This window comes from Microcaecilia unicolor, chromosome 4 (assembly GCF_901765095.1).
Source record: "Microcaecilia unicolor chromosome 4, aMicUni1.1, whole genome shotgun sequence".
NCBI lineage: Eukaryota > Metazoa > Chordata > Amphibia > Gymnophiona > Siphonopidae > Microcaecilia > Microcaecilia unicolor.
In genome coordinates, this window is record NC_044034.1 from 273160850 (window position 1) to 273180945 (window position 20096).

At 42.7% G+C, this 20096-nt stretch overlaps 1 protein-coding gene across 1 annotated transcript in view; it reads right to left on the bottom strand.

Annotated features, from left to right (window-relative positions):
• Positions 1-20096, bottom strand: part of MYO16 (myosin XVI) — a 481895-nt gene that overhangs the window by 403623 nt on the left and 58176 nt on the right. The window contains exons 5-6 of the mRNA XM_030202479.1: positions 12267-12391; positions 4938-5063 (exon numbers count right to left, since the gene is read on the bottom strand). Coding sequence (XP_030058339.1) covers positions 4938-5063; positions 12267-12391 — 251 coding nt within the window. The remainder of the gene's footprint in view (positions 1-4937; positions 5064-12266; positions 12392-20096) is intronic.

Consider the following 20096-nt stretch of genomic DNA (forward strand, 5'->3'; position numbering starts at 1 on the left):
GAGGGCTCACAATCTTGGTTTGTACCTGAGGCAACGGAGGGTTAAGTGACTTGCCCAAGATCACAAGGAGCAGCAGTGGGATTTGAACCGGCCACCTCTGGATTGCAAGACTGGTGCTCTAACCACTAGACCACTCCTCCAAGAAAGAGATTTTAAATTGTCTGTATGAGATTAGAAATGAAAGTTGTTACGATGGGGGCGGAACCTGGTGAGTAGCCCAAGAGGACTCATAGAGAGAGCTCTCTCCCTGTGGCAAATATTTACCTGATTATTGTATCTTCTTCAAATCTTCTGGATTGCTCAAACATCTTATCAAGCTAGATTGACTCAGTTCTGATGGTAACATCCAAAAATAGCAAACCTGGAAGGGCATAATCGAATGTCGCCGGCAAAATAGATCACCAGCGATCTATTTTGGCGGCGGCGCAACAGCTGGCCGGAACCGTATTATCGAAAAAGATGTCCGGCCATCTTTTTTTTCTATAATACGGTTTAGCCCGGCTGACAGAGTTCGCTGGGTTTGAGATCGCCGGTTTTGTTTTTCAGTGATAATGGAAAAAAATGCTGGCCATCTCAAACCCGGCAAAATCCAAGGCATTTGGTCGTGGGAGGAGCCAGCATTTGTAGTGCACTGGTCCCCCTGACATGCCAGGACACCAACTGGGCACCCTAGGGGCACTTCTAAAAATTTTAAAAATATATACAAATAGCTCCCAGGTGCATAGCTCCCTTACCTTGGGTGCTGAGCCCCCCAAATCCCCCCCAAACCCATTCCCCACAACTCTACACCATTACCATAGCCCTTATGGGTGAAGGGGGACACCTACATGTGGGTACAGTGGGTTTTGGTGGGGGGGGGGGGTTGGAGGGCTCAACACTTAGCACCACAAGTGTAACAGGTAGGGGGGTGGACCTGGGTCTGCCTGCCTGGAGTGCACTGTACCCATTAAAAACTGCTCCAGGGACCTGCATACTGCTGTCAGGGAGCTGGGTATGACATTACAGGCTGGCATAGAGGCTGGCAAAAAAAGTGTTTTATTTTTATTTTTTTTAGTGTGGGAGGGGGTTGGTGACCACTGGTGGAGTATGGGGAGATGATCCCCGATTCCCTCTGGTGGTCATCTTGTCAATTGGGGCACCTTTTTGAGGCTTGGTCGTGAAAATTAAAGGACCAAGTAAACCCGGTGAAATACTGATTAAAGCCGCTTTTGTTTTTTCCATTATCCACAAAAGCTGGCCATATGGTAGCCATACCCATGCCCGCCCATGTCCCGCCTTTGCTTTGCTGCCGACACGCCCCCTTGAACTTTTGCCGGCGCGGCGACGGGAAAGCGGCGATGGTGTCAAAAACACCACTTTCGATTATACCAATTTTGCTGCTTTTGCGAAATCGCCAGCCATCTCCCAATTTATGTCGGAAGATGACCGGCGATCACTTTTGAAAATAAGCCTGCTGGTTAATCTTTTGCGATTTCTTCCAGTGTGAAGAGGTCTAAGCCTGACACGAGCACGCCTGATAAAATAGCGGCAAAATCTGCTGAATTGCAGCTTGAAATATTAATGCAAAAAATGCATTCTTTTAAAGACATCATGATGGAACAAGTAGATTCGACAAAGACGGTTCATTCATTTAGAATCTGAATCAATCAACTCTCAAGTAGCTGATGCTCAACATTGCGTAGACAATCTTGAACATCAAACAAATGACAATTCTATTGAATTGCAAAGACTTGATAAACATGATCAGGAGTCTAAAAAGAGATTTTGTGGACCTCTCAAAACGAAATAGGCGTAATAATATACACATATTATGTCTGCTGGAAAACTCCATAGATACAGACCTCATCTCTTTTCTTATGGAATAAATACAAAAATTATTAGATCTTAAGCTCGAGGCTCCTTTAGAATTTGAATGGGCCCACTGCATTCCCCTGCAGCAAAACATCTGAGGCCAATTGTGGCAAAATAAGACTTCTGCAGGCTTTTTAGATTCTTAATACTGCAAATCAGCATCCTCATCTACTATATCAAGGTTGGCGCATAATAATGATTCCAGATCTTACAAAGAACACTGCTGCCTGCAGAAAGAAATTTCTACAACTATGTCAACCACTATAAGATATTGTAGCTAAATTTGGCATCCTGTATTCTGCTCAGATGCATGTCGCTTACAACAATCGCATGTGCACTTATCTAGAGCCCTCTGAATTGAAATCATTTTTGGATTACATCAAGATGCAGTAACATAACCTTCTACCTCAATCAGCCTATATACCATTGCTTTGGAGCATGTTTCTTAGATCTGTGTTAACAGGAAAGAAATAACCCATGCACACCATATTTAAGCATAGCTGTGGGAGAGATTGCACTTACTTATCACAGCGCTTCCTTACTACTGAGTCCAAGCACACCCCTATTAATGTTTCAGTTGTATTACATTCCAAACCTTGCACTTTGCTTTGGTTTATTTTACAGATGTTTTGGAGGAGTTGGCCTTCTTTTTATTTTTTTTTTAACTCTTTATTTATAATTTTTTCATTTACATCAAACGATATAAAGATTGGCAATATCAGAAAAATAAAATAAAGAAATATACATTTACATCATTGCTTACAGAAAATATTAATTCAAATTTTGACCTCAATAAGTTGAATCAAGATACTAGGAAATATTTATAGCAGAAATCAATAGTAATAAACAAAGTTATTTAAACGGAAGGGTCATAACAGATATCTGCAGCCAACTAAACAGCATTTCTAACTAGGGAGGCAAGTCTCCAGGTAGGTTAACACTCTGCTTGGAATCAATAAATTCTAAGAGCTTCGAGGGAGTAAAGAATATATAATTAACCGATTCAAAGGTAATATAACATTTGCAAGGAAATTTTAGCAAAAAAGAGGCACCCAATTTAAGAACTCTAGTTTTATAAATCAGAAATTCTGGCCTTCTTTTTATTCTCTCATGCATTTTGTGTATACTTTTTTTCTCATTATCATGTAAAATTAAATCTGTATGTATTTCTTGGATACATGTTTAATGTATGACTAGGCTAAGAATTGACTCTACAGCCTTTGCTAGTGTCGGTTTATTTGCAATTGCGCTTTGATCAGCTTTAATTACAACTCTACGTTCTTCTATATGTGCAGAGTTGATAACCAGCTCTATTCTCCAGAGTTTGGTTCTTTGATCCCTGATGTAGGCGCTTGCGCCGAAACATGGACCGTGTTGGGTCCTTCCTTTATCAGCATCAATAAAAGACTGTTGGATTATATCTCCAGTGGTGGATTTGTCTTTGTTCAGCTTCTGCTTTTGCCTGCTTTGCTTTTTCGTCATAGAGGGATCTCCTGCTTTGCTTTCTAACCCAATAGTAACCAGGCAGTGCACGGCGATGCCCAATTACCACTGGGTTACTGTCGCACAAGCCATTTCTGGGGGTTTTCTTTTTCCCCTGGAAATGGTGCACATTGGGCCGCCATTCTGTAAAAGGTTCCCTTGGTAATTAATGAGGAGAAAAAGGACCTTGAAAAGTAAGTCTTACTCAAATACAGTAGTAGGCTAATTCTTCCCTTTCTTCTCATTAATTATTTAGAACATTTTGAGAAGGAAGTGACATATTATATTGAAGATAGTTTTTGGTGGTGTCCACATTTGTGGAAAGCTTTCAACTGGCCCAGTAGTTTATAAATCTTTGTCTTTCCCTTATTAGGTTTTCCCCCAGGTTCTATATAGTGTGACTTGAATTGCATGCGCAAATCGAGTCATATTCTGATTAGCGAATACAACTTAATTATCTTAATAAGCCAATCAGCGCTAGCAATTGCCACTAATTGCATTAATTAGAATTTACATGCACAACTTTTTAAGCGTATTCTGTAAAGTGATGTGCGTAAATTCTAAGATGAAGAATGGAAAAGGGGGAGTGGCCATGGACATGGAATGGGCAGGTCATGGGTGTTTCTATAAACTATGGGCCCTGTTTACTAAGCTGTGCTAGAGACACGTTAGTGCTTTTAGCGTACACTAACAATTAGCGTGCGCTAACTGTGTAGGTGCCCACAATATTCCTATGGGCGCCTACACAGTTAGCATGCACTAATTTTGTGCACGCGCTAAAAATTGCACGTGCCTACACAGTTAGCATGCACTAATTTTGTGCACGCGCTAGCTCACCTTAGTAAACAGGGTCCTATGTGTGCTGTTACAGAATACAGCTGCTCCATGGCTAACTTAGGCATAGGCATTTACACCAAATTGTACTTGGCATAAATGTCCATGACTAAATTTAGTCATGTGGACAGGCGCTAGGTATATTCTATAACCCGCATAGTTTATAGGATACGCCTGTATAAACACCGATGTTTAAGATGCCATATATAGAATCTAGCCCCATATGGGCAATTTTAAAAATTCATTGTCATGCATATGCGGCCACATACATGCATAAGTGGCCTCTTGTAAAATAGCATGTTGATATACTGATTCATACTTTTCCAGAAGGTATGTATAGGGATGGAGTTTGGGCAGAGCATAGGCAGGGTTAGTAAACATGTGCATAGATTACAATACACACTAGTTTATGCATGTACTTAAACACTCTAGGCGTGAACATTTACATCTGTTAGGCAAGTCTGTGCCTGCGCTGTAGGCATAATTTTAGCTGCATACACTACTATTTTACACAGACACATATGTGTCTATATAAAACAGTGCCTATGTAGATGCCCACTTGCTCTCTTAAACTACATTCCACATGTCTTGATGGGCATCCATTCGAAGTTTTCAGTTTTAATGAATCAAACAAAATATTTCCCAACATTCCAATTTGAGGCGGAAAGAATTTTGTTTGTTTTTTGTTTTGTTTGTTTTCCCCTAGACAACACCCATAATAATCTGTTAAAACACAAATTGAAAAGCAATTGAAAAAAAATAATGGCTACCTGCCCATATTTTGCAGCTAAATGAAGAGGTGTCCAATACTGGTTGTCAGCAACATCTGGATCAGCAGAATGATCAAGAAGCAGACATGCTACATCCTTGTAGCCATTTGCGCATGCCATATGCAGCTGTGATCAACAGAGATAAACCATAAGTACTACTTAGCATTTAGCATTTCTAAGTACATGTGCTAGTCCATATAAAACCATTCTACGGGGTCTATTTACTAAGGTGAGTTAAGATTTAGCACCTAATACAAATAACAGCCAATGTTTACTTATGCACTTGATTTACCGCCTCCCCCCTTGTTTTGAACCTAACACGCCCCCCCCCCCCCTGTTTACAAAGCCGCACTAGCATCTGGTGGTGTACTAATGCTGACACAGCCTATTCACTTTGAATGAGCGGTGTCAGCATTACCACGTAGCAGCCGCTAGCGCAGCTTTGTAAACGGGGGGGGGGGGGGGGGTATGTTAATTTCAAAACATATATAGCTGCTGAGAGCATCCCAGGAACTTTGGCTAATGCTGCTGTGCAGGTAACACAAAGAAATGGTCAGTACTGTGCATTAATAGCATTCTTAATAACAGGGAATATAGGAGCCCTTTTACTAAAGGGTGTTAAACCGTAACGCACAAGAAAGCGCATGAGAAAATGCTTATCACAAGGCACTTTAAAGTGTTTTGTGCTCATTTCTCCTTTTCCACATGTTAACTGCATTGTTTTTGGAGGGGGGTGTCACTGGCAGGGGATGGGCATGAGAGTGTTATTCAGCTAACGTGTTCTGATTAGCATGAACTAACTAGATAACACAGACTTAATGCGGGAGCACTGAGGGCCCTGTTTACTAAGGCGCACTAGTGTTTTTAGTTTAGTGCACGCTAAACGCTAGAGACACCCATATATTTCCTATTCATATACACCTACAGCACATCTTAGTAAACAGGGCCCTTAGCGCCTCCTAAATAGGAGGCAGTAATTGCTCTCATGTTAACTTTTTGTGGGATTAGAGCATGGGAAAGGGAAGGGGAAGGGAAATGGGACTTGATATACTGCCTTTCTGAGGTTTTTGCAATTACATTCAAAGCGGTTTACATAGTCCGGTTTACATAGTCCCATAGTCCCATGTAAGATGCGCCAAGCCAAGATTCTAATGCCTTTTAGTAAAAGGGTCCCATAGTTAGCTATAACTCTGAAAGTGCAGCGAATTGCAATGTTGACAGCAAACCCTACACATCCTGTACTCCTTAATATTAATTTCCAGATAGATGGGGCAATTCTTCAACTTTGTGTCTACATTTACGCTCATCAGATTCACCAGAATTATCAGTTACATACATAAACACTCTAGGCATCATTCTATAAGGTCACGCCTAAATTTTATAGCATGTATCTGCAAGGGGGTATATAAGTGGGCAGGGCATGGGCAGGTTATGGAAATGTTTCCAACTTACATGTGTAACTTTAAGTTACACTCTTTCCCCCGGATTCTAAATAGCGCGCCTAGAGATCCCCACTGAAATCCAGGTGTATTCTATAACAGCGCACATAACTTAATTGGCTTAACAAGCTAATCAGCGTTGATAACAGCACTTAACAAGCAATAATAAGCACTAATAGGTAATTAGAATTTTCTGTGCACAACTCACTAAGAGTATTCTGTAATGAACTGCACCTAAATTCTAATGCGTGCAGTTCAAAAGGGGTGTGGCTATAGTTGGGTAAATGGGCATTCTGTGGGCGTTCCAAAATTTACACACATAGTTATAGAATATGGTCCACAAAACGTTTGGTCATTAAATAGCTGATATTTGATGGAGGATCATTGACCAAATTGATGTAGGATGGGAGGGTGGTAAGACAGAGAAATTGCTTAACTATAGGGAACAATACTGGATTTTTTCTTTAAAAGCAATGACCCCTGGGGGTTTAAACCGGGAGGCAGACTGGATGACATTAATTTAGAATCTGTGTTTGATTGGCTGTGTAAGCCCAGCCCCAGAACTTGATTGGTGCTCCCTTGAACAGCTAATACTATGGGAGTATAAATAAAGAAAAAAAAAGCTGTGGCCATTTTAAAACCGTTATGAAGAGAACTTGTGTGGTATGAAGTATTGCTAATGGACTGAAAACATTTAAATGTTTTGCTTTTATTCTTGTTTAAAACTTCTAATAACTCTATTTGTCTTTAGGAGACGAACCTAGATACAGCCCCTGGCGAAACATGAATTCATGTCTCCAATAACAATTTTCTCCTATTACAGATTGTGAAAATAAATGATATGGTAGGGAGCTGGGTGCTTTGCTATTGATATACTGTTACCCCCTCCTTTCTGAAATAATTTGGGTGCTGAAGCTATAGTAGTTCTATAATGGCATCTTGTCAAAATATTCCATTATAGAACTGGCACTCAGCAGGGGGCATCGACACACCCAAATGGAAACGCCAAGTTATAGAACTGTCCCCATGAGTTTAACACAGCAAATTAATGGTTGCTTTGAACCCAGTATTGTCTTATATTCCACAAAATCATTTAGGTGCTCATTTTCAAAGCAAATGGACATTTTAAAATGCCTTTAAAAAAAGCCCATCTGCTATAAACGTCCAAATCCTGATTTTGAAAAGTCAGAATTTAGACATTTCACACTGCAGTTCATCCAATTAGTGTTTTGTGGGTGTGTTTTGGATGGGACTAGGGAGGGCCCAAAAGTAGGTCGTCCAACAGAGATTTTCAAATGGAAAAGGTGCCCATGTCTAAAAGGAATGATGTTTTTATGTAGACCTGTTTCAGTTGCATCCAAGTTACAAAACATTGCTGAAATTCAGCAGCTGACCACTGCAGGGATTACGACATCACCCCAAATTAATTCCCAGTGGTTGTTGTCCCCTTCCCTCTTCCCTGAAAGTGAAACTGGAAAGGAGAACCAGGCTCTGTGTTAGCTACAGGTGTTATGGCCATTTTGATCAAAGCAGAAAACAGGTCTGAGGAGTAGCCTAGCGCAGTGATTCCCAAGCCTGGTGCTGGAGGCAGCCCAGCCAGTCAGGTTTTCAGGATATCCGCAATGAATATTCATGAGAGAGAACTGCATGCAAATCTCTCTCATGAATACCTGACTGGCTGGGGTGCCTCCAGGACCAGGTTTGGTTAGTGCAGTGAACTAGAAACCAAGGGGCCCAGATTCAAGTTCCATTTCAACTCTTTGTTTTATTTTTTTTTATAATTCTGAATCTTGAAGTAACAGAAAAATACCTACTGTAACTAAAAATATAAGACACCTGCAAACCTGAAAGCTACTGAAGTGGTGTACATTCAGATACAATAGGTATTTTTCAGGTCCTGGAGGGATCACATTTAACACCCCACCCCCACCCCCCATTGCACTAACCAGTAGGCTGCTACTCTGCCAGACAGATGTTCATGCCCCTGGTTTTTTATCCTTCAAAAGTTGAACATTTCACTTTGGAAAATAGCTATTCATTTTGGGCATTTTCAGTGCAAAAATGTCCATCTCATAGCCATAATTAGACAGGAAATCCAGGCAGTTTTCTTGTTTGATTATGGCTGGGGGGGGGGGGGGGGGTTCATTAGACTTTTTTTTTTTAATGGCTCGCCACAGTTCTATGCAGATAACATAGTAAGAGGTCCAGATAATCATTGTAGAAAAAAAAAATATTACAATTAAATCTATGTTAAGAATTTCTTAAAAAAAGAAAGTCATCAAATGCTTTTTAAATAGATCATATCTTGTAAGTGTTGTAATTTGGATAGGAAGAGTATTCCATACATGTGCAGCCAGATAAGCAAAACTGGATAAAAGAGCAACCTTAGAACAAATGCCCTTTGGATTTAGGAATTATAACAATTAACAGCTTCTTAGACATGACTGACCTAATTGAAGATGGAAAACCTAATAACCCTAACATATAAAATGGATCATTTCTATGTAATGGCCTCCTTCTACAAAACCGTACTAGCAATTCAGGCATGGCAAATGCAAAAAGGGCTTTGTTGCCATGGCAGGGCAGGGCAAGGGGATGGGACTTGATACACTGCCTTTCTGTGGTTGCAATCCAGGGGCATAGCTAGACTTCGGCGGGAGGGGGGTCCAGAGCCCGAGGTGAGGGGCACATTTTAGCCCACCCCCGGCGCCGCTGACCCCCCCCCCACCATTGCCACCGCTGCTGCCACCACGAACTTTGACCCCCCCCCCGCCGCCGACCTCTCAACCCCACTCCCGCTGCCAACCCTCCCCCGCCATCGCCGTCGCCTACCTTTGCTGATGGGGGACCCCAACCCCCGCCAGCCAAAGCCCTCTTCTTCCTTTGTTCTGTTTCTGAGTCTCACGTCTTGCACGTTGTACGTGCAGGATGTCAGACTCAGAAACAGAATGAAGGAAGAAGAGGATCTCGGCTGGCGGGGGTTGGGGTCCCCCATCAGCAAAGGTAGGCGACGGCGATGGCGGGGGAGGGTTGGCGGCGGGAGTGGGGTTGAGAGGGTCGTCGGCAGGGGGGGTCAAAGTTCGTGGTGGCGGTGGCGGCAATGGCGGGGGGGGGGGGGGGTCGGCGGCGCCGTGGCCCCATGTAGCTATGCCCCTGCTGCAATCAAAGTGGTTTACATATTATATACAGGTTCTTAGTTTGTAACTGGAGAAATGGAGAGTTAAGCAGGGTCACAAGGAGTTACAGTGGGGTTTGAACCAAGTTCCCCAGGATCAAAGTCTACTGCACTAACCACTAGGCTACTCTACTACTCCCGCCACACTGTGCTGGAATCACAAGTGTGGCATTGTAAAAGGAGACCAATATGTTGAAAATCATGGTGCTAAATTTCAATTGAATACAAGTTTCTATAGGAAGCCAATGCAGTGTTCTCAGAATAGGTGCCACTCTCTGTCTTATGGGCCTTCAAAATTAATCGAGCAGCTGTGTTTTGAATTGTCTTCAATAGAAATCGTGAACAGCCTAAATAAACACTATTTCAGTAATCTAGCTTTCCAAGAATGAGGTTCTGCACAGCTATTCTAAAAAGTATTAGGTCTAAGCAATTTCTAATTCTCCTCAATTTTCTCATCATAAAAAAGTCTTTCACTACAGCATTTATTTGCTGTTCTGGGCTTAACAAATTTGTTAATATAACTCCCAATATTTTCAAACTAGGTTCAAATCTAAAATCTGGATTAGTTAACCTAAGAATATTATCATTCCATGAGAAATTTGGTCTTATTTGTATTTAATTTCAAAGAATAGAATTGAGTCTATGCTTCCAGATGTTTAATATAACTTGCTATTATCCTGACAGAAATATCACAACCAGAAGAGAAAATTGGGAGAAATACAGTAAAATCATCTGCACAGATAAAACATTTAAAACCAGCCTGGGTCAGCACAAACCAAGCAAACTACAAAGTATATTAAACAAAGCAGGCAACAATGAGGATCCTTGTGGAACTCTACATTCTGGCTTCTATAATTCTGACTTAGATCCATGAACTTGTACTCTATGGGCCCTGTTTACTAAGGTGCGCTAGGGATTTTAGCGCATGCTGAAAATTAGTGTGTGCTAATTATTAGCGTGCGCTAAAAACACTAGTTCGCCTACAGCGCAGCTTAGTAAACAGGTCCTAAATGATGTACTTGACAAAAAGCCTCTGAACCATTTTAGTACATTTCCTGTAACGCCTAATTCATCAAAAATCTGCAACAATTGTTCATGATCAACTAAGTCAAAGGCACAGGACAAATCAAATTGCAATAAGACTGCCCTGGGCCCTTCACTAAGCAGCATCCTGCCTTCAGCATTAGCGCTGCCAGTACTGTTTCTGTGCTGTAATATTTCTGAAATATGGACTGAGCATAAGAAAAGCCATACTGGGTCAGAACAATGGTCCATCTAGCCCAGTATCCTGCTTCCAGCAGTGGCCAATCCAGGTCACAAGTACCTGGCCAAAACTCAATTCGTAGTACCATTCAATGCTACCAATCCCAGGGCAAGTAGTGGCTTCTTTCATGTCTATCACAATAACAGACTATGGACTTTTCCTCCACGAACTTGTACAAACCTTTTTTAAACCTAGATCCTGGTCTGTAATTTCCTGGATCAGCTCTAGAACACAACCCTTTTTAAAAATTGACGCCGCATTGGCCACCCTCCTGTTTTCAGGTACAATGGACGATTTTAACGACAAGTTACAGACCACTAGCAACAGATCAGCTATTTCATGTTTGAGTTCTTTCAATACCCTGGGGTGTATACCATCTAGTTGAGTTGATTTATCACTCTTCAACTTGTCAATCTAGATCAATACATCTTCCAAGTTCACTGAGATTTCCGTCAGTTCCTCCGTATTGTCACCCCTGAAAACCATTTCCGATATAGGTAGATCTCTTACATCTTCTTCTATAAAACTTCCAATGTATCCAAATATTGTTGCAGCTGTTCATTAACTAACCCCTCCTTAATCTTAACAAAAAGAGGAATTGATACTAGTCGACAGTTGAGTAGATCTTGCAAATTTGGGAATAGGTGTCAATAGGATGTTGCCTTTATAACATAACATTTTATTTTTATAGCCCACAATACCTCACGGTTTGATGCGGGTTATATGCAAAAAAGTGGACAACCCAGGAATACAAAATAACACAGTATATGAAAACTAGCAATCATTTCCTACTAAAATTCAAAAACAATTATATCTTCAATGGATGTCTTAAGTGGCCATAGCTTGATGCCCATTCTATTAAAGAAGAAATATCTTTTCCCAGTTTAGCAGCCTGATAAGACAGTAAAGTATCTATAACTTGTTTCCTTATTTTACCCTTTAAAGAGGGAAAAGAAAACTAACTAACTGATCAGGTATCACATGCTAAAATAGCCAAAACAAAACAGTTTGTCAAATATGAAGGAGCTAAGTCACAAGATACTTTATACATCAAACAGGATAATTTAAAAACCACACAAGCTGCCACTGGCAACCAATGCAGTATTTTGAATTGTCTGTAATTTTCACATTAATGTTTGAGAAAATCACAAGTAAATTATATTATAGTAATCTAAAGAACTATGGAGCCCTTTTACTAAGCTGCAAGAAAAGTGGCCTGCGGCAGTGCAAGTGCATCTTTTGGGCATGCGCCAGGCCAGTTTTTACCGCGTCCTGGAAAAAGGTCCATTTTTGTAAGGGTCCAGAAATGGATGTGTGGCAAAATAAAACCTGCGTGTGTCCATTTTCAGCCTGAGATCTTTAAATAAATAAGACAAAATAGTTGCCCTCTTTCTTGAAAAAGACTAGTTTACTTGAGACATTTTTAAATAAACTGTCCCTAATCAACTCACAAGTGTGACACCATCTTCATTCTTTTGGTTTACACTCCCTCCAGCTTTTAGGAGATGTTTGACATCAGACAGCATGGTCATTGATCTCTGGGTCTTCATCTGACGCAAAGAATTCATATCCACTCCTGTGTAAAAATTAAACAAGAAAATAAAATCAGCCATCTTGTCTCCAGACTTTCGTGGAGGGGCATCTATATGGCCGGCAGCGGTAGAACCGTATTATCGAAAAAGATAGCTGGCTATCTTTTGTTTCGATAATACAGTTGGAGCCGGCCAAATGTCAGCATTTGGGTCAGCTTTAGAGATGGCTGGCGTTGGTTTCCGGCGAAAATGGAAACTAATGCCGGTGATCTCAAACCCGGCCAAATGAAAAGCATTTGGTCGTGGGAGGAACCAGCATTTGTAGTGCACTGGCCCCCCTGACATGCCAGGACACCAACCGGGCACCCTAGGGGGCACTGCAGTGGACTTCAAAAATAGCTCCCAGGTGCATACCTCCCTTACCTTGTGTGCTGAACCCCCCAAATCCCCCCCCCCCCAAACCCATTCCCCACAACTCTACACCACTACCATAGCCCTAAGGGGTGAAGGGGGGCACCTACATGTGGGTACAGTGTGTTTTGGGGGGGTTTGGAGGGCTCAACATTTACCACCACAAGTGTAACAGGTGGGGGGGATGGGCCTGGGTCCATCTGCCTGAAGTGCACCGCACCCACTAAATACTGCTCTAGGGACCTGCATACTGCTGTCAAGGAGCTGTGTATGACATTTGAGACTGGCATAGAGGCTGGCAAAAAAAATTGTTTTTATTTTTTTAGGGTGGGAGGGGGTTGGTGACCGCTGGGGGAGTAAGGGGAGGTGATCCCCGATTCCCCCTGGTGGTCATCTGGTCAATTGGGGCACTATTTTGAGACTTGGTCCTAAAAATAAATGAATCAAGTGAAGCCGGCGAAATGGTCGTCAGAGCCGGCCATCTTTTTTCCATTATCGGGCGAAGCCAGCTATCTCGTAACCACGCTCCCGTCCCGCCTTCTGTACCCTGCCTTGAAGTTTGGCTGGCTCCACGACGGAAAGTAGTTGACGCTGGCCAAAATCGGCTTTCCATTATACTGATTTGGCTGGGTTCAGGAGATCGCCAGCCATCTCCCGATTTGTGTCGGAAGATGGCCGGCGATCTCCTTCGAAAATAAGCTGGATAATGTCCTGAATACTAAGATTATGCTAGGGAAAGGGAAACATCTGCACACATTTACCCCCCTGACTCTATAATCTTAATGCCTAAATGTAAGCACCCTTTCCATGCTAAGGGCCCTGTTTACCAAGCTGCGCTATAGGCCCGCTAACATTTTTAGTGCACGCTAAAAATTTGCACATGCTAGCACTAGAGACACCCATAGGAATATATGGATGTCTCTAGCATTAGCACACACTAATTTTTAGTGTGCGATAAAAACGCTAGCACACCTTTGTAAACAGGGCCCTAAGATTTTAGAATACTAGCACTTACACACATGAATGTAACTTTTATACATGTAAGTCCAGCTGGGCACTAAGCGGTATTTTACAAGCTTAAGATCCCTTTTACTAAAGCTCAGTGTGCACTAACAGACATTAATTGACTGCTTAAATATTTTAAATTTAAATGCTTTACTTTTTGTCTATTAGATTGTAAGCTCTTTGAGCAGGGACTGTCTTTCTTCTGTGTTTGTACAGCGCTGCGTACACTTTGTAGCGCTCTAGAAATGTTAAATAGTAGTAGTAGTAGTTAGCCGGCATTAAGGGCTAGATTCTATATATGGTGCCTGAAAAATCCACGTGGAATAAATTTCTGCCTAAGCATATTCTTTAAGTGGCAGCTATATTTAAGCATGGTATATAGAATATGATTAGTTGATATCCCAGTGCAAAGAGCTACATACATCCATTTACACCAAGAGAAATGTGGCGTAAATAACAGCACGTAGATTTAGGCGAAGAGGGCCTCTATAACAGTGCATGTACATTTTGGAATGCTGATGAAATGCCCACTTTCCCCTCCAATAACCATGCCCCCTGTTGGAGCTACATGTTAGAATTTAGGCGTTGCTACAGAATATGCTTAGCGAGTTATGTAAATTTTAATTATTTCCAATTAGTGTTCATTATTGCTTAAGAGCTGCTAAAAATGCTGACTGGCATGTGGAAACTCAAACAAGTTAAACCTTTCTTCCCAAGGGAAATATTCCACAGCCTGGTACAATCAATGGTTCTAAGTCACCTAGACTACGCAATGCAATCTATGCTGGATGCAAAGAGCAAATCATGAAGAAACTCCAAACTGCCCAAAACACAGGGCCAGACTCATATTTAGAAAAACGAAATATGAAAGTGCCAAACCTCTACAAGAAAAACTACATTGGCTCCCAATCAAAGAGCGTATCACTTACAAAATCTGAACCCTGGTTCATAAAATTATTCACGGCGAGGCTCCAGTCTACATTGCAGATCTTATAGACCTACCAACCAGAAACACAAAAAGATCAGCACATACACACCTAAATCTTCACTACCCTAGCTGCAAAGGATTAAAATATAAATCAACATATGCATCCAGCTTCTCTTATATAAGCAGACAACTATGGAATGCACTCCCAAACGTCAGGAAAACAATGCACAACCTAACAAATTTCCAGAAATCGTTAAAAACCAACCTGTTCTCAAAGGCGTACCAGAACGATCCAACCTAAACACCTATAACCCTGCAACACAATCGAAACTCCTACCAGAACTGGACAAAACTTAATTCTCTCTCCTTGTATGCTTAACATACTCTTGTCACTTATGAACATTACACTCTGTATTTTGCTCACCGTAAATGGCGATTGCCATCACGGTACTGTGTAAGCCACATTGAGCCTGCAAGTAGGTGGGAAAATGTGGGATACAAATGCAACAAATAAATAAATTTATGTGCATTGTTATAGAATATGCTTGGATTTCAGTGCAGAATGCTAAGTGTGACATATAGAATCCCAGGGTAATTGTCAAATGGCCCAGAGGTCTAAAATAGGACACACAGCATTTAGCACACACTAATACCCATTAGCACACCACCCTAAGCTTTAGTAAAAGGACCCCCTAGCATATAACCCTCTAACACACAGGGCCGGTCCTAGGGTTTCTGGTGCCCTCCTGCAGCCTGTCAGCGCCCCTACCCATCCAGGGGTGGGATCACTATGGCTCCGCCCCTACAGTAGTCACACCCCTTTTACTAGCCATGGCATCATTGAAAATATTACACCTGCCTTTCCTTCCCTTCCCTCCTCTCCATCCATCCATCCATGTCCAACAATTCTCTCCCTGCCCTCCCCTCCATCCACCCATGTCCAACAACTCCCCTGCCCTCCATCCATCTATCCATCCATATCCAGCAATTCTCCTCTCCCCTGCTTCCCCCCTCCATCCATCCATATCCAGCAACTCTCCTCTCTATCCCCTGCCCTCCCCTCCATGTCCAGCAATTTCTCCTCTCTCCCTGGGCCCTGTCCTCCCATCCATGTCCATCTTTGTCCATCGATACTCCTCTCTCCCCTTCCCACCATCCATCCATCCATGTCCAGCAATTCTCCTCCCTCCCCTCCATGTCCAGCAATTTCTCCTCTCTCCCTGGGCCCTTCCCTCCCATCCATGTCCATCCTTGTCCATCGATGTTCCTCTCTCCCCTTCCCTCCTTCATCCTGGGCCCTACCCTCCCATCCATGTCCATCGATCAATGCCCTCCCACTCCCATGTCCACCTGCCCGCCCTCTTCTCTGGTTTAAATCTTGTGTTTAAATTTACCTCTGACGTCGCAGCAGCTGCACAGCATCAGTGAAAGCGCTGCTGCTGACGTCTCCCAGCCTTCCCTTCACTTGTTTGTTCCCTCAGTGTCCCGCTTTCTTCTGACGTCATTTCCTTGCGAGGGCAGGACACTGAGAGGGAACGAACGAGCGAAGGGAAAGCTAGAGACGTCGGGCAGCAGCGCTTTCACTGACGCTGCGCAGCTGCTGCGACATCGGAGGTAAATTTAAATACAAGATTTAAATGCCCCAGGGCAGCGCGGGTACTGGAGCAGGAAACCGAAGGCAGGGCTGCTGTCGGGGTCCAGGAGCTGAGGTAAGCGGCGAGAGTAAACATGGCGTGGTGGCGCCCTCCAGAGGTCGGCGCCCTCCTGCCATGCTTACCTCGCTTACTGGGTTGGACCGGCCCTGCTAACACATAACTGCGAGGACATACACATGGGTGGAGCAAGCGTGAGGCATGGACTGGTCCCACTATTACAAGCATAAGTTATAGAATACTATATGTGATCACTCAGATTCTACAAAATGTGCCCAAATATCCACACCTAAATTTGGACGCGATCCAGAGAAGCATGTTATTATTATTATTACATTTGTATCCCACATTATCCCACCTTTTTGCAGGCTCAATGTGGCTTACAGTTCATCGTAGATACTGGAAATAGAAAAGAATGTACATTTGGATTTACAGCAAGTTTTGGGTACATGATGGTGAAATACATAATATTGGGAATAGAAAAGAGTATACATTTGTTTTAGCAGAAGTTTTGGTTACATGATGGTGAAATACATGATAGTGTTAGAGTCAAAGGTATTAGGTACAAGAAGTGTGTGAGAGCAAAAGACATTAAAGAACATTCCTGGATATCTTGAAGAGGTGGAGTTAGCATGTTGTTCTTTATGATATATTTTGTCGAAGAGATAAATCTTCAGGAGTTTGCGGAAAGTGGTCACTTCGTAGACTGATTTCAGGTTACGTGGCAGTGAGTTCCAGAGCTGTGTGCTTGTATAGGAAAAGGTTGATGCATGCATCGATCTGTATTTCAAGCCTTTGCATTTGGGAGGATGAAGATTGAGGAATGTGCAGGAGGATGTTTTTGCATTTCTGGGTGGTAGTTCTATTAGATCCGACATGTAGGCTGGGGCGTCACCATGGATGATTTTATGGACCAAGGTACAGAGTTTGAACATGATGCGTTCTTTGAGTGGTAGCCAGTGTAGTTTTTCGCGGAGGGGTGTTGTGCTTTCGTATTTTGGTTTGCCGAATATAAGTCTGGCTGCTGTGTTCTGGGCTGTCTGGAGTTTTTTGAGTATTTGCTCTTTACAACCGGCGTAAAGTGAGTTACAATAGTCCAGATGACTAAGTACCAGTGATTGTACCAGGTATCGGAAGACATTCCTTGGGAAAAATGGTCTGACTCATTTTAGTTTCCACACTGAATGGAACATTTTTTTTGGTTATGTTTTTTGCATGGTTCTCAAGTGTTAAGTGTCGGTCAATGGTGACTCCAAGGATTTTTAGGGTGTCTGAGACTGGTAGACTTAGATTGGGTGTGTTGATAGTGGTGAATTCCTTCTTGTTGTATTGCGAGGTGAGTACAAGGCATTGGGTTTTTTCGGCATTTAGTTTCAGTCGAAATGCATCTGACCAGGAGTTCAGAATATTTATCAACGTAATTGATAAAGCAACCAATTAACATCAGGATTTATACCAATTTTCAGCTGGTGTAAGTCCTCAAGCCCAAAACTGGGCACGGGAATCACCACTATTGGGCTTATTTTCAAAAGAGAAGGACACCCATCTTTCGACATAAATCGGAAGATGGGCGTCCTTCTCACAGGGTCGATCAAATCAGTATAATCGAAAGCCGATTTTGGACGTCCCCAACTGCTTTCTGTCACAGGGACGGCCAAAGTTCAAGGGGGCGTATTGGAGGCGTAGCGAAGGCGGGACTTGGGCGTGCCTAACACTAGGACATCCTTGACTCATAATCGAAAGAAATAAGGACGTCCCTGACGAACACTTGGACGATTTTACCTGGTCGTGTTTTTCTTATGACCAAGCACAAAAAGGTGCCTGAAATGACCAGATGACCACCGGAGAGAATCGGGGCTGACCTTCCCTTACTCCCCCAGTGGTCACTAACCCCCTCACACCCTCAAAAAACATCTTTAAAAATATTTTATGCCAGCCTTTATGCCAGCCTCAGATGTCATACTCAGGTCCATCACAGCAGTATGCAGGTCCCTGGAGCAGTTTTAGTGGGTGAGTGCACTTCAGACAGGTGGACCCAGGCTCATCCCCCCCCCCCACACCTGTTATGTTTGTGGAGGAATCAGTGAGCCCTCCAAAACCCACCAGAAACCCACTGTACCCACATCTAGGTGCCCCCCTTCACCCATAAGGGCTATGGTAGTGGTGTACAGTTTTGGATAGTGGGTTTTAGAGGGCTCAGCACACAAGGTAAGGGAGCTATGTACCTGGGAGCAATTTATGAAGTCCACTGCAGTGCCCCCTAGGATGCCTGATTGGTGTCCTGGCATGTCAGGGGGACCAGTGCACTACAAATGCTGGCTCCTCCCATGACCAAGTGGCTTGCATTTGGTCATTTCTGAGATGGACGTCCTTGGTTTCCATCATCGCTGAAAATCAGAAACGACCAAGTCTAGGGACGACCATCTCTAAGGATGACCAAATTTCAGGATTTGAGCGTCCCTGACCGTATTATTGAAATGAAAGATGGATGTCCATCTTATTTAGAAAATATGGGTTTCCCCGCCCCTGGATGGGGACGTTTTGCGAGGACGTCCAAATCGAAACAAGGACGTCCCTTGCGATTATGCCCCTTCATGTGGTACTCTATAAAGGGCACTCATCCCGGAGCACAATAGTGCTGAGTGCTAACTTTCCCTGGTGCCTATTTTTCAGCACCACTTACTGAATCTGGCTCATATATGCTAGAGTGCAACAGTTGTGTGCTGACATTTACTCCTGCTTTCTACATGGCATAAGGTATAGTACCTAAATGGCACACAAATACCAAGTCACACTCTATTTTATAACAGGATCTGGGCACTCAAATACTGTTATAAAATTCACACTCAGCGCCCTGCATTTTAGTGCCACTTTATAGAATTATCTCCTATTTACCAGCCCCACATATTTTTTGCCATGATTATTCATCCCTAAATTGATTTCTGCCTATAAAGAACAGATCTAGGGGTCCTTTTACTAAGGTGCACTGAAAAGTGGCCTGCGCTGGTGTAGACGCGTGTATTGGATGCGTGCAGATTCATTTTTCAGCACACCTGCAAAAAAGGTAAAATGAAAATTGGCATGTGTCCATTTTGGCTTGAGACCTTACCACCACCCACTGACTTAGTGGTAAGGTCTCACACGTTAACCGGGCAGTAATTGTTAGCGCGCGTACAATGCTGCTTACCGCCCGGTTATCACCACGTGCTGGAAATTTTCTGCCACACGTAAAAAATGAAATTACCACCCGGGCCATGCAGTAGTTCCGAATTGGCATGCGTTGGGCGTGCATAGGCGCCTACGTGGCTTAGTAAAAGGGCCCTAGAGAACAGATCTTAAAAATCCTTCTCAAAATAGTCCAACATGTCTTCATGTTTTTATACAACTAGGTAAGACTCTTCTTGACAGAAATTATGTATACACACTGTACATTTTGCTAGATGCACTGTTTTGACACCAAACAATTACATACTTCCTACTACATTATTATGACATGGTTTCTGTAGTGTAATGCAAATGAGGTCAGCCAGTAACACTTCTTGTTGATTTCATTATTAGTAACATTACAGAGGGAAGAGTGGAAAACATGAAGATGACTTGGAAAAAAAACTGTTAACAATGGTCAAGATTCTAGAAGGTGCTTCAACTGGAATTATGAATGTGGGTTGCAAAAACTCATTTGCCTTTTAAAAGAACAAGAACTTGCAACAGCCCCACAGAAAAGTGACCTGGCTGGAAGTAATCATCTCAGAT